General features: G+C 37.6%; 1 protein-coding gene across 6 annotated transcripts in view; it reads right to left on the bottom strand.

The window, feature by feature from the left end:
* Positions 1 to 23,933, bottom strand: part of LOC124797844 (E3 ubiquitin-protein ligase Nedd-4) — a 198,714-nt gene that overhangs the window by 30,624 nt on the left and 144,157 nt on the right. For all 6 annotated transcript variants that reach the window (XM_047260892.1, XM_047260888.1, XM_047260893.1 and 3 more), the window contains exon 14: positions 13,698 to 13,819. In XM_047260892.1, coding sequence (XP_047116848.1) covers positions 13,698 to 13,819 — 122 coding nt within the window. The remainder of the gene's footprint in view (positions 1 to 13,697; positions 13,820 to 23,933) is intronic.

Below are 23,933 nucleotides of genomic sequence, written 5' to 3'. Positions count from 1 at the left end.
CTGAGACTCGAACTCGGGACCTTTGCCTTTCGCGGGCAAGTGCTCTACCATCTGAGCTACCAAAGCACAACTCACGCCTGGTCCTCACAGCTTTACGTCTGCCAGTATCTCGTCTCCTACCTTCCAAACTTTACAGAAGCTCTCCGCAGGAGAGTTTGGAAGGTAGGAGACGAGATACTGGCAGACGTAAAGCTGTGAGGACCGGGCGTGAGTCGTGCTTTGGTAGCTCAGATGGTAGAGCACTTGCCCGCGAAAGGCAAAGGTCCCGAGTTCGAGTCTCAGTCGGGCACACAGTTTTAATCTGCCAGGAAGTTTCATATCAGCACACACTCCGCTGCAGAGTGAAAATCTCATTATGATATCCTTCATTTCAATGACTGCTTCACAGCTTGTGCCATATGGATCCTCCTCACCAACACCACCTTTCCTGAATTGCGCATGTGGGAACTTTCCCTGCATTACATCCTATGTGCCTGTAACCCTCCTGGCCTAACCTTTATTAGTCACTGCCCTTGCCTATCCAGCCCCTGCCCTATTCCCATTCCAGCACAATGCAGTGCTACTATCTCTTCTCCCCCACCACCACCTCTCCCCTGCTCTCCGTCTGACCTGCAGCACTTCGCAAGCTTTAATTGTGGGAGTATTTTTGTTGTGCCTATCTGTGACTCAACACGTCTGCTATGTGGTGAGTAGCAACTTTCCTTTTCATAATATTGATACATTCCATCCTGGATTTTCCACTGTTACATAATAATATTAGTATGCGCCTTAGTTATCCATACACTGAAATTTCAGTTGATGTCTTACTTACATTTAAATCAAACTTTAGTAAAGAGCTCATGAGGCTAAGCATATAGACTGAACAGAACACAAATCTCAACTCATGTAGGCATTTTTAACAGTGCCGTTGCCTATATGGGAACCAGCAGCAAATTGAATGTGGCGTTTAAGCTATCTAAGCAGTAAATGAAGATTAGTAAGTGCCTCTAGCATTAAACATAGATGTGAAGTCGAAGAGTAACTTTACGAACAACTATACATTGCAATGACCTGTATGTCAGATAGTCATGAACAACTTGACAAAGATACATTCATGCTACTTTTATGGAGGAGAAAGTCATGTTGACAGCATGAAATGGATGGTTGTTAGGTAGCATTGAACATTACAGGGAGTGTTGTTAGTCAATAATCAAAACATAAGACGTAAGATATATTTGCATCCATTAACTGGTGTGGTACAATATTAACATAAAACCAACATAGATCAGAAATAAAATGTAAGCTGTGAAAGAACAAATTTACAACTAACACTGGATTAAATGTTATGTAAGTATCACAAAGTATAGTTTTATTACAAAAGTCAAACATATAATGGATGGCATATACTGGATGAACCATTTGGGTAAGCACAGATGAGTGGCAATGAACTGGAATAAAACAGAAGATAACATTAAAATTTGCTTTTCAGTTTAATAGTAAAAAGGATGAAGGTGTAATATCAGAAAGTATAACAACCTGTCTTGTTTTGTGGAGTGAGGACAACTGAAACAGGTCTTAGCATATTGTGGATAAGGATGTAGAGTTAGGATCATTAGCTGACAAAAACTGATGACCAGGCAACAGTAACGCTGAAATACTGATCATACTAGTTCAGAATTAATGGATTCCACTTGAACATGTAATAATATGAAATATAATGCAAAAGTATATAACAGTTTGGAAATGCAGAACTACATCTAACAAAAATAAGCCCTTTAAATGGTAGTGAAGCCCAAACATTCAACTTTCCTAAGATTAACCCAATGTAATGTACATGTAATGTAACTAAATTCAAGATGAGAAGTTAAATTTACTGTTCCCATACCCATTATAGCTTACTATATGTTAGTATCTTCTGCCCTGTTAGATGGCCCACCTTTTTCATGGATCATTCTAATGTGGCTGTCTTGCCAGGCTTCCTCCACAGCACAGATGAGATGCACCCTAAGAGACGGAGCCACTGTGCTCATAGGCTGCCACCACAATGTACCTGCCCTGCTGTGTAGATCCTGTAGTTACAGATTCTGCATAGTGCATTGGTACTTTGCATTTTGCCAACATTAGTGCTTCATGCTGTTCATTTGACTGATTTTACAATTTTATTGCAACATATGCATGCTTCCTCACTGTGGGTTCCACATCATGGGAACAGTAACTTTAGCTACTTTTTTTTAATATAGTTGCATTACGTACTCAAGCAGCTGTCAACTGGATCTATGTTGACTGATGTTTGCGAATTGTTAGCCAAGACTGCTAAAGACAGTGTTATTCAGCATAAATGCATGTAGGAGGATTGACTTTCCAATAATTATGTAACTTTACATCAATATGTATTCTTTTTCATCATTTGTAAATGAATCAGTATCCAAGACGGCGCCAAATGAAAAGTGTAACGACACGTCTGTCTCTACCAAAAAGGAAAAAACCAGAAGTTCTACATGTAAGCAATGCAGAAAATGTGTGATAAAAGGAATCTTATATGTAAAGTGCAATTTTTGGCTTGATGAGAAGTTCGCAAAAGTGAACCTGAAATTCGTTAGGGACGAAGTTCCGTGGACATGCACTGACTGTTTGCAGTGGAAAACATCAGAACTTGTAAGTACCATAAAGGCAAAAGAAGAAATAATTAAATGGCTACAAAGTGATATCGGAATTCTCAAAAAAGAGATTCAGTCTCTGAAAGAAGAAAACGCAAAGCTAAAAAGCAAATCGGCAAGCTGCGTATGTGGAAACCCATAACAGAACAAAACAAACAAATGTGAGGACTCTTGTGCGCAAACTCCGTTACTGAGCAAAAAACAAAACCGTGAGAACTTCATGTGCATATTCCGGCAAAAACAGTGTCAGGAAGCGAAACATGTGGTAATTCCATAAACTCCTGCATGCAAACTCCGTTACCGAGAAGTAAACAAACCTGTGTAAACTGGCATGTGCAAATCCCAGTGAGAACAGTGGTGGAAAACGAATCATGCGGTAAATCTATAAGCAAATATAACTGGAAAACTGTGATGTATAAGAAAAAAGATAAATATGAAAGCAATCCAGCAAAATAGATCGACAAAAGTGATTTCTTTGTTATTGGTGATTCCGTGTTAAAAAATGTAGTGGTTCCGAACTGTAAAGTCGATGTTCGCCCTGGAATCCGACCACAGCAGATTGTGAAACATTTCAACAACATTAGGAACACGGAAAAATCCAACCAAAACAACAATGATTCCAACACAAATTTTAAAGGCATGATAATTCACGTAGAGACCAACTCTATTAGAAGCAGCAGACAAGAAGAAATCATAAATGATATTCATAATGTAATTCGGTCAGCCAAAGGTTTGTTTACAAGCTCCAGAATTGTTATCAACGGAATTCTACAAAGAAGATCGGTGAGTAACGTGTATATAAACAAAATAAACACTGGCATCAGGTAACAGTGTGATGAACTTGGTGTTGTATTTGTGGACCCAAATAAATTTCTCAATGACAAATGTCTTGGTAGGGATGGCCTGCACATAAACAGACTACGTGCAATGACTTTCAGCAAAATGCTCCTGGACTTATGTAAAATTATAAAAAATAAGGGAAACTAATACAGTCTGCAGGGGGGTGACTATCCAAGAATACCATATGCAAACAAAAAATGCAAGTGTAATCGTAATAAGGTAGCAGTTGAACCAACACAGAACAACATTAAAATGAAAAAAAGTGAGAATGCAAATAGTGTTGGCAAAAATTACATAACAGTTGTTCACCAAAATATATGTTCCCTAGCAAATAAGACCCAACAGCTAGAAGTGGAGCTGGAGTCTACAGAGTGCTCAGTTGTTTGTCTCACTGAGCATTGGTGCAATGAAGCTGAAATTAATCAATTAGTCTTGCAGTCTTATAATTTAGCATGTGCATACTGTAGGACTTCTATGAAGTGTGGAGGGTGTTGTATTTATAAGACCAGAAGCGATTTAAGTGTAATCAGAGAAGAACAACATTTTGAACTGGTAGCAGTTGAAATCAGGGACCAATACAGGTGTAGGAATTTATCTTATGTATATACATATCTCCTAGTGGAGACTTCAACATATTTTTCTCCAAACTTAATCATGTTCTTGACAAGATACCCACTCCAAAGAACCACATTCTCATATGTGGAGACCTAAACGTAGATAAACTGAATCCTGATGCTACATGGGACTCATTACTAAGGCTTGCTCAAAGTTTCAATGTGGTTCCAATGGTTAACAGTGCAACAACAATAACAAAATACTCAAAGACAGCTGTTGATCAGGTATTAACAGATTTAGGCAAAGAAAACTGTGAGGTGGTGGTAGCAGAGCTAGGATTATCTGATCACTCAGCTCAAATCATTAATATAAAAGTGGCTCCAGAAGAAACAAAGAAAATGCATATTTACAGACGAATTTTTTCTAAAAAAAATAGACATGAGTTTGCCAAACAGATAGCAGGACAAACATGGGACTCAGTAGACTCAGAGGTAGATGCAAATGAAAAATTCAAAAATTTCATGACATTGTTTAAATTAAATTTTGAAGAAACATTTCCTAAAGTATTATGTCCATTACCAACAACAGGAAAAAAAAGTTGGTCACAAAAGGCATCAAAAAATCGTCTGAAACACTAAAGTACCTGAGCTCCAATAAACACAGCCAAACTAATCCTGCTTTCTCACTCTTTTATAAAAGATACAGGAAAACATATAGGAAAATTCTGCTCGCAGCAAAGAGAGCTCATGACTCCAAACTGGTGCTATTTGCTGAAAACAAAAATAAGTCAGTATGAAAGATTGTAAAGCAGGAAACTGGTACCAGGAAAATGAATCTGTCAAACTTGAAAATCAAAGAGGAAGGGACTCTAATAAAAGACCCAATATATTTGGCAAACTATATAAACGATTACACAGCTCTACAAAATAAAATTTTTTTTTCGTTGCCAGGGAAGTTTGAATGAAAATGGGATATTGTTATGATACTCATTCCGAGTATATTTGTACTTTTTCCAAATTGGCTCTGGTTTTTGAGATATAGGTTATTTGTGGAAATGAGAGTTTCATGTGGATAATATCGACTGCAGGGTCCATATATGGTGTAATGTATTTGCTACCTGTTTTTTAATTAGTGATATTGTACTATCTTTATTAAACAATTGTGCTCAGGGAGTGCATCTGTGTGGTTGAGGATTACATCATGCAAACATCACACTGTCAGCATGTGTTCAGTCCTGTTGTGCGGTGCGTTTGTTGAAGATATTGAGGGTTGTGCAGATTTGAATTCGGCGGTACTCGACATTCATTTGTTGGCCGAGGTAATCCCCGCAACAGCCGATAGGTAGCGTTCAGTGTAAACAAGAAAAATGGCGATGGTCGAAAGTCACACACATGTGCAGTGCAGCTTCAAGGAGATAGAACCTTTTCATCGTGACGTAGCAAATAAGAGGTGAGTATTCATTTCACACAAAACAATTAATGATGTTTGTTGGATGTGATTGACATGCAAATACAAGAAAGTTCTGCATAATATGTAGTATTTGTGCAATTTTGTTTTAGGAAAACGTGAGTTCTTCACGCCGTCTTTGCGTGACCATCCAGATGAGTTCTGCTACATTTGTGGTGAATACATTCTTCAAAAGAACAGGAAGAATATCACTCCTTTTGTGAAGGAAGTGTATCTGGCATATTTCGAAATTAAACTTGGAGATCAAGACAAGGCGTGGGCACCCTATAAAGTTTGTAAATACTGTGTGGAGTGCTTACAGCAGTGGACAAAACGAAAAAGGAAAAGCTTAAACTTCGGAGTGCCTATGGTATGGCGAGAGCAGAAGAACCATACAGATGATTGCTATTTTTGCATTGTTAATGTGAAAGGTTTTAATAGGTTCAAAAAACGAAAGTGGGAATATTCCGATTTGGAGTCAGCAAGAAGACCGGTGGTGCACAGCAACGATGTTCCTGTACCAACCTTCACAACATTACCCACGCTAACATCATCAGATGACGATGTGCATGGCGAGGAATGTACAAGTAGTGGTTCGGAATACGAAGGACGTGAGACACAACCCCAGCAGTTCGACCAGAAGGAGCTCAGTGACTTGATACGAGAACTCAATCTTTCAAAGCAAGCATCAGAACTCTTAGCATCCAGGCTTAAGGAAAAGAACTGTCTTCATCCAAGTGTTAAAATAACAGCTTACCGGACGAGAGAAGAAAACCTTATTCCATACTTCAACCAAGAAGAGGTTATAGTGTATTGCAGCAATATACCTGGACTTTTACTTGAATTGGGGCTGCCGGAATATAGACCAGAGGACTGGCGTCTCTTCATAGACAGTTCCACTAGAAGTTTAAAATGTGTTCTCCTACACAATGGCAATCGTTACGCATCTATTCCAATTGCCCACTCAACAAAACTTTGTGAAGCATATGCTAACATCAAGATGGTTCTGCAGAAAATTCAGTATATGCAGCACCAGTGGTTGATTTGTGTTGATTTGAAAATGGTGAACTTCTTGCTTGGACAACAAAGTGGATACACAAAGCACCCATGTTTTATCTGCATGTGGGATAGTAGGGCAAAGCACGAACATTGGAAGCAGAAAACATGGCCTCCAAGGGAACATATGGCTGTTGGTGAAGCAAACATCATTAATGAACCTCTGGTTAGTAGGGACAAGATTGTTCTTCCACCATTACATATTAAGTTAGGACTAATGAAGCAATTCACCAAAGCTTTAGACAGAAATGGTAATTGCTTCACATACATCCGCAATACGTTCCCTGGACTCAGTAGTGAAAAACTTAAGGCAGGAATATTTGATGGTCCTCAAATTCGCAGGCTCATCAACGATACCAATTTTACAAGTGTCGTGACTGTCACTGAAGCATCGGCCTGGAACAGTTTTGTCGCTGTTGTAAAATGTTTTTTGGGCAATCATAAAGCTCCCAATTATGAGGAACTGGTCAAAAACATGCTCACTAACTTTCAAAACTTAGGAGCTAACATGAGCATAAAACTGCACTTCCTTCACAGCCACTTGGATCGATTTCCTCGTAATCTAGGTGATTTCAGTGAGGAACAAGGAGAGCGGTTCCATCAAGATATGAAAGGAATAGAGGAAAGATATAAAGGAAGATGGGACAGGCATATGATGGCAGATTATTGCTGGAATCTGCAACGTGACTGTTCTGAAGAGACCTATAAAAGGAAAGCGTGCAGGAAGCAGTTCGTCATGGACGGAAAATGATATACTTATAGAGAAACTTTTCAATTATGTTTTATACGTGGACAAATGCCTGTCAGGTTTTCATAGAAGCTATTTATAAAGATTATTTTCTTTTTTCATTGTAGTTTGTAGCGCTCGAGTTCAGTATTAGCAATTTTTTCTAATTTTTTGACTAAATCATGCATTATCTCAAAAACTAGAGCCAAACTGCATAAATGGTTGCTATATTCGTCCTCAGCACCACTAACCCATCCTAAAGCCACTCAAATATCCTTGGCAAGAAAATGAGTGTTGACCAGTGTTATTTTAGTAGCATAGGAATAAAATTACAGGAAAATGTTCTAACAGCCCCTCAGGTCAAAAAGCCAAATGATGGCGTATCACACTCAATGGTGTTATTCCCTACAACACAAGAAGTAGTCTACAAAGCAGTCAGCAAACTGAAAAACAAAAACTCAGCTGGTCTGGATGAAGTCCCCATTTTTATAATTAAGGGCTGTATCAAGAGCCTACTTCCACCTTTAGTTGATATTATAAATCAATCTTTCAAGCAGGGCTACTTTCCAGACTATTTAAAGTATGCTAAATTACTACCTCTCTTCAAAAAAGGTGATGCAAGAAAAATTGAAAATTATAGGCCAATTTCTCTACTCTCAGGCTTTTCAAAAATATTAGAAACTATTATGAAAGATAGGCTTATGAATTATTTAAATACATACAACTGACTGCTGTTGACCAGTTTGGATTTCGATCAGGGAAAAGCACAGAATCAGCAACAGCACACCTCACAAAACACTTTCTTGAAGCATTAGATAAAAGGAACTACAAAACAGGTATATTTCTTGATCTAACTAAAGTGTCTGATACAGTAAACTACAACATATTGTTAAATAAGTTAGATGAACTGGGAATAAGGGGACTTGGGAAAAAGTGGTTCGTCATATCTAAAAAATAGAAGACAGATAACTGAAATCTCACATATTTCAAGTTGCTGAAACTATATTGTAAAGTATATTTCAGAACCAAATTATGTAAATATAGGTGTCCCACAGGGTAGTGTCCTTGGCCCAATACTATTCCTCATTTACATAAATGACTTCCCACAGAGCATCAAGCATGGACAAACAATATTGTTTGCAGATGACTCAAATGTTTTAATCAGTGACAAATCACCAGATGCACTGAAAGAAAAAGCTAAACAAACACTGAACAGTGTACGTGCAAAAAACCACACTATAACAACTTTAAGTTAAACGATGAAACTATAGATGTGTAGACTACACAACATTTCTTGGTATGCACGTTGACAGTCAGTTAAAGTGGGAGGAACATATTAAAATACTTAGTAACAGAATCGCTACAGCATGCTATGCTCTTAGAATTCTGACTGCAGTGTGTGATACTGCATGTGTCAGATCTGTATATTTTTCTTATATCCACTCTGTTATTACCTATGGAATAATATTTTGGGGAGTCAAGTGTAAAAATATTGAAATAGTTTTCAAATTACAGAAAAGAGCAATTCGTATAATAACCAAGAGTGGCAGTAGGACTCACTGCCTTTAACATTTCCAAAAGCTGGAAATCCTAACTGTCACCTGTGAATACATTTTTCAAAGTATTATGAAACCAATACAATCTGCACCTAGAGAGGAAAAATAAAGTTAAAACTCAGCAGAGCTTGTTGTACAATGCCGTTAAATTATATAATAAATTACCCCAAAATATAAAAGATATTGACACAATTGGACAGTTCAAAACAAAACTAAAAATTTTTTTATTAAATAAAAGTTATTATGCAGTAACGGACTATCTCAATTAAAACACATAGTGTAATCAAAGTAGCCTGCATTGTAATACATGAGGAAATAATTATAATATGAAATCCAGAATTGTACAGTACTATAAGAAAATGTCAGATCCCTTAATCGGGCAGGTAGGTTAGAAAATTTAAAAATGGAAATGGATAGGTTGAAGTTAGATATAGTGCGAATTAGTGAAGTTCGGTGGCAGGAGGAACAAGACTTTTGGTCAGGTGAATACAGGATTATAAATGCAAAATCAAATAGAGATAATGCAGGAGTAGGTTTAATAATGAATAAAAAAATAGGTGTGCGTGTAAGCTACTATAAACAGCATAGTGAATGCATTATTGTGGCCAAGATAGACACAGAGCCCATGCCTACTACAGTAGTACAAGTTTATAAGCCAACTAGCTCTGCAGATGACGAAGAAATTGATGAAATGTATGATGAGATAAAAGAAATTATTCAGGTAGTGAAGGGAGACGAAAATTTAATAGTCATGGCTGACTGGAATTACAGAGCAGGAAAAGGGAGAGAAGGAAACATAGTAGGTGAATATGGATTGGGGCTAAGAAATGAAAGAGGAAGCCACCTGGTAGAATTTTGCGCAGAGCATAACTTAATCATAGCTAACACTTGGTTCAAGAATCATGAAAGAAAGGTGTATACATGGAAGAACCCTGGAGATACTAGAAGATGTCAGATAGATCATATAATGGTAAGACAGAGATTTAGGAACCAGGTTTTAAATTTTAAGACATTTCCAGGGGCAGATGTGGACTCTGACCACAATCAATTGGTTATGAACTGTAGATTAAAACTGAAGAAATTGAAAAAAGGTGGGAATTTAAGGAGATGGGACCTGGATAAACTGAAAGAACCAGAGGTTGTGCAGGGTTTCAGGGAGAGCATAAGGGAACAATTGACAGGAATGGGGGAAAGAAATACAGTAGAAGAAGAATGGGTAGCTTTTAGGGATGAAATAGTGAAGGCAGCAGAGGATCAAGTAGGTAAAAAGATGAGGGCTAGTAGAAATTCTTGGATAACAGAAGAAATATTGAATTTAATTGATGAAAGGAGAAAATATAAAAACACAGTAAATGAAGCAGGCAGAAAGTAATACAAATGTCTCAAAAATGAGATCAACAGAAATTGCCAAATGGCTAAGCAGGGATGGCTAGAGGACAAATGTAAGGGTGTAGATGCTTATCTCACTAGGGTAAGATAGATACCGCCTACAGAAAAATTAGAGACCTTTGGAGAAAAGAGAACCATTTGCATGAATATCAAGAGCTTTGATGGAAACCCAGTTCTAAGCAAAGAAGGGAAAGCAGAAAGATGGAAGGATTATATAGAAGGTCTATACAAGGGCGATGTACTTGAAGAAAATATTATGGAAATGGAAGAGGATGTAGATGAAGATGAAATGGGAGATGATATACTGTGCGAAGAGTTTGACAGAGCACTGAAAGACCTGAGTCGAAATAAGGCCCCCCGAAGTAGACAACATTCCATTAGAACTACTGACATCCTTGGGAGAGCCAGTCCTGACAAAACTCTACCATCTGGTCAGCAAGATGTATGAGACATGCAAAATACCCTCAGACTTCAAGAAGAATATAATAATTCCAATCCCAAAGAAAGCAGGTGTTGACAGATGTGAAAATTACCGAACAATCAGTTTAATAAGTCACAGCTGCAAAATACTAACGCGAATTCTGTACAGATGAATGGAAAAACTGACAGAAGCCGACCTCAGGGGAGATCAGTTTAGATTCCGTAGAAATGTTGGAACACGTGAGGCAATACTGACCCTACAAATTATTTTAGAAGAAATATTAAGGAAAGGCAAACCTACGTTCCTAGCATTTGTAGACTTAGAGAAAGCTTTTGACAATGTTGATTGGAATACTCTCTTTCAAATTCTGAAGGTGGCAGGGGTAAAATACAGGGAGCGAAAGGCTCTTTACAATTTGTACAGAAATCAGATGGCAAGATGGCAGTTGTAAGAGTTGAGGGGTATGAAAGTGAAGCGTGGTTGGGAAGGGAGTGAGACAGGGTTGTAGCCTATCCCCAATGTTATTCAATCTGTATATTGAGCAAACAGTAAAGGAAACAAAAGAAAAGTTCGGAGTAGGTATTAAAATCCATGGAGAAGAAATAAAAACTTTGACATTCGCCAATGACATTGTAATTCTGTCGGAGACAGCAAAGGACTTGGAAGAGCAGTTGAACAGTGTCTTGAAAGGTGGGTATAAGATGAACATCAACAAAAACAAAATGAGGGTAATGGAATGTAGTCGAATTAAATCGGGTGACGCTGAGGGAATCAGATTAGGAAATGAGACACAAAGTAGTAAAGGAGTTTTGCTATTTGGGGAGTAAAATAACTGATGATGGTCGAAGTAGAGAGGATATAAAATGTAGACTGGCAATGGCAAGGAAAGCGTTTCTGAAGAAGAAAAATTTGTTAACATTTAGTAAAGTTTGGAAGGTAGGAGACGAGATACTGGCAGAAGTAAAGCTGTGAGTACCGGGCGTGAGTCGTGCTTCGGTAGCTCAGATGGTAGAGCACTTGCCCGCGAAAGGCAAAGGTCCCGAGTTCGAGTCTCGGTCGGGCACACAGTTTTAATCTGCCAGGAAGTTTCTTAACATTTAGTATAGATTTAAATGCCAGTAAGTTGTTTTTGAAAGTATTTGTATGGAGTGTAGCCATGTATGGAAGAGAAACATGAATAATAAATAGTTTGGACAAGAAGAGAATAGAAGCATTCGAAATGTGGTGCTACAGAAGAATGCTGAAGATTAGATGGGTAGATCACATAACTAATGAGGAGGTATTAAATAGAATTGGGGAGAAGAGGAGATTGTGGCACAACTTGACTAGAAGAAGGGATCGATTGGTAGGACATGTTCTGAGACATCGAGGGATCACCAGCTTAGTATTGGAGGGCAGTGTGGAGGGTAAAAATCGAAGAGGGAGAGCAAGAGATGAATACACTAAGCAGTCAGAAGGATGTAGAAGCTTGCACAGGATAGAGTAGCATGGAGAGCTGCATCAAACCAGTCTCAGGACTGAAGACAACAACAACAACAACAACAACAATAAGAAAATTACATAAGAATATAAAACTAATGTAAGATACCTTAAAAATGTGTGTAAATATTAATTTTATGTGTATAAATTGTAGGTATATTGTATTGTATATGATTTTGCTGACGAAATCCACAAAATGTAAATTGTTACATGGATTAATAAAGAAATCAATCAATTACATTGTGGTTAACCTTATGAAAGCTGAACATTTGCGTTTCATTATCATTTCAAAGGGCTTCTTTTTGTTAGATATAGTTTTGCATTTCCAAACTGTTGTATAGTTTTGCATTGAGTTTCATATAATTACATGTCCGAATGGAATCCATTAATTCTGAACTAGTATGACCACTATTTCAGCATTACTGTTGCCTGGTCATCAGTTTTTGTCAGCTAATGATCCTATCTCTACATCCTTAACCACAATAGGCTAAGATTTTTTGTTGTCCTCATTCAACAAGCTATGCAGTTATACTTTCAGATATTACTCCTTCATGCTTTTTAATATCAAACTGATAAGAAAATTGTAACATTAGCTTCTATTTTATTTCAGTTTGTTGCCACTCATCTGTGCTTACCTAAATGGTTCTATTGCATATCATCCATTATATGTTTGTAATAAAACTACACTTGGTGATACTTACGTAACATTTTTATCCAGTGTTCTTTTACAACTTATATTTCATTTCTCTTCTACGTTAGTTTTATGTCAATATTGTATCACACCAGTAAATGGTTGCAAATATGTCTTGTGTTTTGATTATTGACCAACAACGATCTCTAAACATTCAATGCTACCTATGACACACATTTCATGCAGTCAACACAAGTTTCTCCTCCATAAAAATAGCATAACTGTATCTGTCAAATTGTCCATGATGATCTGATATGTTGTTCATCACAATGTATAGTTGTTCATCACAATGTATAGTTGTTCATCACAATGTATAGTTGTTCATCACAATGTATAGTTGTTCATCACAATGTATAGTTGTTTGTAAAGTTACTCTTCGACTTCATTTCTATGTTTCATGCTAGTGGCACCTATTGGCCTTCGTTTACTTCTTTGTTGGTTCCCATATAGGCAATAGCACTATCAAATACACATATATGAGTGGAAATTTGTATTATGTTCAGTCTATGTGCTTCCTCTGCTTAATTAATTACTGAAATTTGATTTAAATGTAAATACAACATTAATTAAAATTTCTGTATATGGATCACGAAGATGCATACTTATGTTATTATGTACATATTTTTTATTCATAATTTCCTTGTACACTTTATTCCACAGCTTCAGCCTGATGATGAATTTTTGAAATGATGAAATTTTAAAATGTGTAATGCTTAATAAAGAACTGTATGATCAAAACCTTCCTACATTTCAAAGTTGATTTTCTTTGACAACATTTATTTACATTCTCATGGTACACTAGCTTATTTTGTCACTAAAATTATAGGCACAATGAATAAAAACACACAGTTTTGCATTTTTTTTATTAATGAATGAATTTCATTTGTTTTTAATGACTTACCATCAAGCAATTTACCATGATACACAGCCATTCCTGCAATTCGGCCAATAAATCTAAAATAATTCAAATGTTCTTCATTGCATAAACCTGAAAATGGATTGATCTGGAGAGTATAGTTGTCCCTGAAAATAAATAAAACATGAATAATATAGACATACACAGCCATAATAAAATCCTATGTACTATGAGGATAGACAGTATTAATAACAAGCAAATTTTGTGGAATTTGCCATGACAAAAAATGTTTCTGACATTTAATACACACAAAAGAAGGTACATTACTATAACTAAATAGTCAACATGTCAGCCTCTCTCTTGAGGAGGCTATAAATTTGTTGATAAGAGGTAACAAGAACAGTAAGATGAGAAGTGAAAGACATAACAGGAGTGAGTGACATGAGTCGCGGGGAGACAATATGGTAAGATGTGGGAGGAGGAGGAGAAGGATGATCATGAAACTTTAACATAGGAACAGCAGTAAGACTGGATTGAAAATTAAAACGATGTTAGGCAATCCTAGGTAAAATATAAGTAACAGAAAAAGTAAAGCCATTGTCGAGGTGTGAAGCAGAGATGAGAACATATATTTAAATTAAATGAATGAAAACAATCATCATCATTTCATTAAAGATTTTTTTTACAAAACAGGTAGCACCCAATGGGATTTGAACCCATATACTTCAGCATACCAGCTACATAACTTAACCGCTACACTACAGAGTCATTTCAAAAATTAGTATTATTTTCTGAGCTCTAATGGTCCACAAAATTTTTTTATCCCTGATTACTCATAAATGAGAGCCCACCATGGTGAATGTCTGCATAGTGTGATACCTGGGGTCCTAACATACAATACTATCTAGATTATTTCCAGAAGTTGACCCCACTCCTGGAGACCTCCACTTGTAATATACAATGTATTTCTTGTTGGCCTTACAATGTCAACTATGATTTCTGTAAATGGAACAATATGCTACTATCTGTGTATCAGAAGTCACTTAGGAAAACTACACTGAGGCGCCAAAACATTATGACTACCTGCTTAATAGTATATTGGTCAGTCTTTTGGAACGAAATACATAACTGATTCTGCGTATCAGGGATCCAACAGTTTGCTGGACAGTTTGTGGAGGTATGTAGCATTAGATGTCTATGCATAGGTCATGTAATTTATGCAAATAATGGATCGCTGATTTGTGTATGCGGTGACATTGGGCCAGATGGGTTTCACAGGATTTACATCACGTGAATCTGGACACTGATGCATCAACATGAGTTCACTATAATGCTCTTCAAACCATTGTAGCATGGTTCTTGCTCCAAGAAATGGACAATTTTACTACAGAAAGATGACATCGCTATCAGGGAAGACACCAAGAATCAAACGATGCAGGTGGTTCACAGTTGTCAGAGTGTTTTCCGATACTACCACACGTCCCATGCAAAGAAAAATGTCTCCCATAGCACAATACTGCCCACACTAGCTTGGGCTCATGGTGTGCTGCATACTTCAAGCCACCGTTCACCTCAATGATAGTGTTTGTGGAGATGACCACTGACCTAGTGCAGCAGAAATGCCACTCACTTGAAGAGCCAATACATTTCCATTGTTCTAAGGTCATTGCAATCTTCACTGATGATGATGATGATGATCGGTTAACACGTGCAAACATACGGGTGGTCTGCTGCATAGCTCTCTGTTCAAGAATTTATTATGTACAGTGTGTTCCGAAACACTTGGGCATGCACAGCACTGTGCTCTTTCAGCAGTGATACCACAGATCATGATCTATCCTACTTTACAGATCCTACAAGCCTCCTAACCTCACATCCTGTGAAGAGTTGTGGGCGTCCAGTCATTCAGCACACAGTGGTAGCTTCACTGACCTCCTACCTCTTTCCTTAGACACACAAAACAGTAGCTTCACCGTTTCCGAGATACTCATTCCAACAGACTCTGCATAATAATAAGCTGCCCTTTCTCATAGTCACTTATCTCAACGTATTTCCCCATTTGCAGCCCATATCTTTGCTAAGGTGATCTGCTTCACTTACATATTTTTGTTACTACGTCATGTGCCCACAATGCCACCAGACTGCATCCAACATCACAGTAAGCAGTGTTCATAATGTTTTGGCTTATCAGCATATCATATGTACACATGGGAAAAACTGTTGGAAACAAGGATACAATCAAAAAGCTAGATACAAAGGAACCCAGCACGAGAGCCCCACTTGATGGTGTTTACACTGAAATAGCCCATTATGGCCACCTTGCATTTCTATTTTACTAGCTTTCTTGTGAATTTTGGCATTAAAAATTTATGGAAAAATATCTGAATGTTATATTACTGTACTCATATTTTGAAGAGCTTTTCAATGCTATTATGTAATGTAGACCGGTCAATTTACAAAATCATACTTGCTTTATTGTCTCAGTTGACAAAAAACTTAAAGGATTAAGCAAACAATAAAATTGTGCCCTCTGTGCACTATTGTTCAATCAAAAACTCTGTTTGATATCTTAAATATGTTGGAACAGTGGATAAGCACATAAGAAAATCTACATTTACAGCCACGTCTACATTTACAGCCACGCCTACATCAATATTCTGCAAATCACTTTTATTTGCCTGGCAGACAGTTCATCGAACTTCCTTTACAGTAATTCTCTATTATTCCACTCTCAAACAGCGTACAGAACACCTTTATCTTCCCGTGTGAGCTCTGATTTCCCTTATTTTATGATCATCATTTTTCCCTATGTATGTTGTTTTCAAAAAAATATTTTCGCATTCAGAGGAGAAATTTGGTGATTGAAATTATGTAAGAAGGTTCCACTACAACAGTAAATGCCTTTTTTTTAAAAAAAATGATGTCCACCCCAAATCCTGTATCACGTTTGTGAATCTCTCCCCCTATTTCTCAATAATACGACATGTGCTGCTCTTCTCTGAACTTTCTTGATGTACTCCATTAATCCTACCTGGAAAGGATCCCACACTGTGCAGCAGCACTCCAAATCAGGAAGGAGAGGCATAGTGTAGCCACACTCTTTAGTAGCTCTGTTCCATCTAATAAATGTTCCGCCAATAAATCACAGTCTTTGATTCACCTTCCTCATAATATTTTCAATCTGTTCTTTCCAATTTAAATTGTTCATAATTGTAATTCCTAGGTACTTGAATTCACAGCCTTTAGACTTTGTTACATTCCATCCTGGATTTTCCACAACAGACGATATTCCGAAAGGATGCAATTTTATTACAAGTCGCTTGTGAGAAACTATGTCAAAAGCCTTCTGTAAATCTAGAAATATGGAATCAATTTAAATCCCTTGTCAGTAGCACTCAACACTTTGTGGGAGTATAACAACTAGTTGGGTTTCACAAAAATGCTGTTTTCTAATTCCATGTTGACTGCGTCAATAGCCAGTTCTCTTTGGGATAATTCAAAAGTTCAAATACCATGTATATTTCAAAATCCTACTGCATATCGACATTAATGACATGTGCCTGTAATTTAGTGGATTACTCCTATTGCCTTTCTTGAATACTGGTGTGACCCATGCAGCTTACCAGTCATAGGGTGCAAATCTTTCGTTGAGCAAGCGGTTGTGTATGATTGTTAATTACGGAGCTATTGCATCAGCATACTCTGAAAGGAACGTAATTGGTATACAGTCTGGACCAGAAAACTTGCTTTTATTAAGTGAGTTAAGTTGCTTCACTGCTCCTAGGGTATCTACTTCTAAGTTACTCATACTGGCAGCTGTTCTCGAATCTAATTCTGGAACATTTACTTCATCTTCTTTGATGAAGTAATTTTGGAAGGGTATGTTTAGCAACTCTGCTTTAGCAGTACTGTCATAGATAATATTTCTATTGCTATCGTGCAGTGAAGGCATTGATTGTCTTGCCACTAGCATACTTTACATACAACCAGAATCTCTCTGGATTGTCTGCCAGGTTTTGAGACAAAGTTTTGGTTCTGAAACTACTGTAAGCATCTCACACTGAAGTCTGTGCTAAATTTTGAGCTTCTGTAAAAGATTGCCAATCTTGGTGATTTTGCATTCATTTAAATTTGGCATGCTTTCTTGTTTCTGCAACAGTAGTCTGACATTTTGTATACCATGGGGAATCAGTTCTGTTGTTTATTAATTTATTTGATTTAAATATTTCAATAGCTGTTGATACGATTTCTTTGCATTCAAGCCACATCTGGTCTACACTTAAATTGTTAATTTGGAGGGAGTAAAGTTTGTGTCTCAGGACAGCGTCAAGTGAATTTTTATCTGCTTTACTGAATAGGTATATTTTTTGTTTATTTTGGAGGATTTGGCACATCAAAGTACTGAAAATCCCAAATGCAAGGATACATTTGACTTTAGTTCTTTTTATCGCATATTCAGTACATGAAATCAAGCAATTTATTAAGAAAGCAGAGCTGTACATGATCTCTAACAGAGAATTCAGAATGGTATAAAACACGCCTATATGCTGCAATAGAAAATTCTGATGATTATGACATGTTTTTGGAAAATCTTCCTTCAAATTGTTTGCACAGACTCCACAGAGCATAAACACTGGTTGTTCTAGGACCTTGTGTAACAAAATGGTAAACATTGATATGCCGAAAAATTTCAAAGACGACATGTCAAATAAATCAGTCCATGCACAACAGTGCACAGTACCAATATATTCCAGAAAGCTGTGCACAAAAATTGAATTTTTCAAGGGGGACATATCTAAGGTTCTATTGATCATAGGTATAAAGGCTCAAGTGGTTTGGTTAGAACTTTGGCTAGCGATCATTTGTTTATTTATTGGAAGACTGGGCATATCGTAGCTATCCTCTAGTACAGAGTCAAAATTTAAACATTACAGAACTTCCTTCAGCATAGGTAAATTGGGTTGGTTCTTTTGTTTTAGGTGCGGTTCAGGGCCTTTGGCATCTTATAATTTCAAGGCAAACTTACACAACCGTGATTTTGCATACAAGTAGTATAATTTCTATTTATGACAAATTTTTGAAATTTTTACCATATTTTCTTAAGATGATCTCAGAGAAATTCTGAACTTTTTTCGATATCACTATCTGTTACAGAGATCCAGGTGAGGTTCAAGGTTACCCTACTTATGCACATAAAACATGCTCATAATATCTAGTCTGAGACATAAATGTAGTTTTAACTCGTGTAGAAAAATTATTTTGTCATGCAAAATTCTCTTGCAAATCAAAGCCCACATTTTTTGTATACTGTAAGTGTAGCCAAGAATGTTATGCATTTTTATATGAATTATTGTAAATTGAACTTGCACTGGATGAGAGTCTCGCACTTGCTTTTAACGAGAACAAGCATCTATTCTGCAGTATGGTCACTTTACATTGTACATATGTAATATCACTTTAAAACATTTTATTTTTATTCCTCAGGTGGTGGTTTTAATTTTTCTTAATTTAATGTAAGACTCAATTTATATTTGGACAAAACAAACGGTATCATTTGAATGAAAAGACTGTCTAGTCTGCATTCCCAGAAATGCTTCTGGGTGGGGGATTTATCACTTGAGAAATGCTTCTAAACATCTGAGGTGTGTATGTACATTTGCATAAACTTGGGACATCATGCCCATAAAAGAAAATTTGTATTTTTAATGTGGTACTGCAGTGACAAAAATAGGATAAAATTGGTCTTAACATGCCTGGAAGGAACTTAAAATGATTGCTAAAAGTGACTGCTAAAAATTATGCAAAAATGCAAAGACTGCAAATTCAGTAAAATACTTCTAGTAAGATTTTTACTCCTTTAAGATACAAATCACAAACTGGGCACTTTTGAAGAATTGCGATTGATGAGTAAAGTATCCAGAAAAAATTTGGAGCATACGATTTTGTGTTAACCTTACATTATGTGTGCTCATTTGTTGTTTATATGAGTCCAACTATATAAATGTGTTGAATTACATACATAAACTGTCAGAAAACTACTAACATATAGCATTCTTTTTACACTGAGGTGACAGAGGTCATGGGATACCTCTCAACACCATGTCGTACCATCTCCTGTCCCGTGTAGTGCAGTAACTTGACATAGCATGGACTCATCACTGGAAGTCCTCTGCGTAAATATTGCTGCCTCTATTGCTGTTCATAATTGATACGCTTTGCCAGTGCAGGATTTTGTGCAAGAACTGGCCTCTTGATTATGTCCCACAAATGTTTGGTGGGACTGGTATCGTGTGACCTATATAACCAATAATTTGCTCAAACTGTCCAGAATGTTCTTCAGACCAACCACAAACAACTGTGGCCTGGTGGCATGGCCCATTGTCATCCATAAAATTCCATCAATTGTTTGGGAACATGAAGTCCATGAATGGCTGCACATGGTCTCCAAGCGTTCGAACATAACCATTTCCAGTCAATGATCAGTTCACTTGGACCAGAGGACAGCCAACAGCATTATGGAACCACCAACTTACACAGTGTCTTGTTGACAACCTGGATCCATGGCTTCGTGGGATCTGCACCACACTGGAATGCTACAATCAGCTCTTTATGAACTAATATCTGGTTTCATCTGACCAAGCCACTGTTTTTCAGTCATCTAGGGTCCAGGTAGAGCCTGAAATTTGGTATTCGCTTCACACTGTTTACACTGTAGATCTACGACTAATGTCCAAAATGGAATGTCCCATGTGTCGAGCATCAACTACCTTTTCACATTCAAAGTCTGATAATGTCAATTCTGCAGCCATAATCACATCAAAAACCTTTTCACATGAGTCACCTGAGTACAAATGACCGCTCCACCAATGCACTGACACTTATACCTTGTATACATGATCCTACCACCATCTGTATATGTACACATCACTATTCTATGACTTTTGTCATCTCAGTGTAGATAAGAGTAAGCAGCACACCCTCTTGTAGGAGAGGAAACAAGGGAATACGCAGAAAAATGCTCCCGTCAGAACACAAAAAAGGTGGATATGTTCCTCTTTAGGAAACAGACAGGAAAGTGGGGAACCAGCTGCCTCAATCCTCATTCTGGCTTCCTAACAAAAAATTTTGGCACATGAACATATTTGTGGTTTTTTTGTGCTGAAACAGAGTAGCAGTGAGACAGTAGTGGTGGAAGAGGGATACGATAGTGCCAGTGGGAGGGAAAGAGAGGAGACAGTGATGGTCAGTGAGTTTCATTGGCAGTGAAAGAGAAAAAGAGATGGATGAAGACAATAGTATTGAGAGCAAAAGAGAGGAGGGACAGTGATGGTTCACAAGAGTGTCACAGTAAGAGAGAGGGGTGTGTTCTATTTTCTTGGCATCAGTCCATATCAACAGCTCACGGGTACTCTTTGGTTCCCGCAGGGTCGAAGGAGTCCCTAGCGCCACAGGAGGGCAGTGAGTGCCCAACTGGAGTGAATTTAGAGGCATGTGCAGGATGCAGAAAGGAGGTTGTCTACCAGTAGACAATAATGAGAGCTCCTTGGTCTAAGTGATTTGTCGACAATGAGTGGGGCCGATGATGTGATGAGCACATGGTATTGGAGTTCTGAAATGTCTTGGAGAGTTGGTGTTTGGAGGGGCTGTGTGATTAGTACATCACACAATGGACTGAAGGAAGATGGATTGGATTGTCGGATATCATAATTCTTCTAACAGCATGACTCAGTGTGTCTAGAGAAGTACTTTTTTCGATTGGGAGACATCTAACACTTTCTGGTTTCATCTCTGTGTTTGTTCAGTTAATGTTGTCCTCTGTAATTTTGCAGATGCTTATGCCTGGGGAACTCGTATAAATTTTGAGTCTTGCTGTTCTGGTACTTACATTGCCTCTTGCATCCAACAGCAATATTTTGTATACATTTCAGTGTGGCCAATTCATGGGCCATGACATTTACACTTCTGTGTAAACTGCAGATTTTGACCAGCTGCTATTTACTGTGTATTGATGGAACATTTTTCAGTTAGAGGTCTAACTTCTGATTTATTAATATATTTTTAGTGAAAGCAGTCTATGGGCCATGATAGAATAATTGCTGTCCAGTGTAAACTGTAGATTTGGTCAGTTGTGATTTAGGTGCACTAATACATCGAGTTTCTGTTAGAGACATATGCTCTGATGTATTGACACATTTCAGCGTGAGCAACCAATGGGCTCCAGAATGAGATTTTCACTCTGCAGCGGAGTGTGCGCTGATATGAAACTTCCTGGCAGATTAAAACTGTGTGCCCGACCGAGACTCGAACTCGGGACCTTTGCCTTTCGCGGGCAAGTGCTCTACCAACTGAGCTACCGAAGCACGACTCACGCCCGGTACTCACAGCTTTACTTCTGCCAGTAGAGCACTTGCCCGCGAAAGGCAAAGGTCCCGAGTTCGAGTCTCGATCGGGCACACAGTTTTAATCTGCCAGGAAGTTTCATAACCAATGGGCTGTTGTATACCAGCAGTAGTTGTTCTGAGCGAACTACCAATATGGCCACTTGCAATAAATAACAAACTACTGTTGTGTACTAATTCCCATTTTTCCAGCCAGTGAGTTAAGTTCTGGTAGAAATGTGTTTAATCATCCATCCATCCATCCATCCATCCATCCATCCATCCATCCATCCATCCCTCTCTCTCTCTCTCTCTCTCTCTCTCTCTCTCTCTCTCTCTAATGATTTGTACTGTGCAACAAAGAAAATTTGAGTTACATTTGCTGGCACATTGTACAAACTTTATTAACCTGGAAGACAAACTGTTTTACTAATGGGAATCACTTTGAATCATCACTGTAATTTGTCAAAAGCTGCTGTGTTACTGTATTATTGTGTTCCAACATACAGAATGAGCCTCTGAGGGTTCCTTGGGACTGAGGCCCGGTTTCTGCAGGATTTAGAATGTTTTGTATTAAAGAAAGCAAATATGTTTGCATGCAAAATTTTTTTCAGGAACAGTATGGAGGATTGAGGTGGCTGGTTCTTCACTTTTCTGTGAGTCTTTTAAAGAGGAACATTTACTTTTTTGTGCTCTGACATGCACATTTTTTCCACTGATAGAAACAATGCTCTATATGTCTCTGGAGAAGGTTTATTCACTCTTTGCCACAAGGGCTCAAAAATCACCTTAGCGTAGCAGTTTCAGTCCATATTCTTTTCAATACATAGCCTATATCTTATAACATTTCCAATGATGTGCCAAACTACCATGCATACCATGTGTAAGTTCACTACACTGCTTAACAATGTATGCTGCCACATTTTGGACACAGCAGCAGCAACAAACACATAATCTGCTATCACATAAGTTGGACAGACAGAAGCAGAACTCCTCCTAACAGATTACATTTTAGCACTTTATGGTAATGATGATTCTGCTCACATTCTCTATATGTGGGCCCAAAAGTGTTTATGGTTTGTTCAGAATGGAAGCCAATGTAATAGCATCTATGCCTCCAGCATATACCACAATACATGGTATTCAACAATCGACATAAGAAGTACCACACTCCAACAAAAAAAAAAAAAAAAAAAAGAAAGAAAGAAAGAAAGAAAAAGAAAGAAAGAAACTGAACTGTTGTGCCCGCAATATTCTAGTGTAGCAAACTGATGTTCTTTTCATTTTACTGTTTTGTGTCATAAGAATTTTCTATAATTTTTTGTTACAAAACTGGATCTCTACACCTCACATTCCATAAAAAGAATGTCTGCATTGTGTTTGTAATTAAATGAATTTTTGTGTGAGTTGTGGTGCCTTTACTCTATCAGTTCCCACCAGTTGCTCTGATCACATACCTTTACCCACCTTTTGAAGTATGGTTTTCAGCATTTTATTCTCACTCAATAACAGCATTAACTCAACACACATTAAAAAGAGGTTTTGCTACAGTGTGAATATGCTGCTTTGCTCTCTCTTCATGTAATTTGAAATGTGTTAATCTTTTTTATGCCACAGTGCCAGAACAGCTTTCATTTTTATGCATGTTCTGGATTATTTAGGTTATTTTGGCTACAACTAAGTTTAACAAGGTTCCAGAATGAATTTTTCACTCTGCGCGCTGACATGTCGGTAGAGTACTTGCTCACAAATGACAAAGGTCCTTGCTTCGAGTCCTGGCCTGGCACACAGTTTTAACCTGCCAGGAAGCTCATAACAAAGTTTTTGCAACTGATTATTATGCAATAAATGGCACCCTTCCATAGAATTCTTTATTTAATACTCTTATGTTGAGAGTAATACC

Source organism: Schistocerca piceifrons, chromosome 5 (genome assembly GCF_021461385.2).
Source record: "Schistocerca piceifrons isolate TAMUIC-IGC-003096 chromosome 5, iqSchPice1.1, whole genome shotgun sequence".
Taxonomy (NCBI): domain Eukaryota; kingdom Metazoa; phylum Arthropoda; class Insecta; order Orthoptera; family Acrididae; genus Schistocerca; species Schistocerca piceifrons.
The sequence above is the reverse complement of the archived record's forward strand: the minus strand, read 5'-3'. Positions and strand labels throughout refer to the sequence as shown.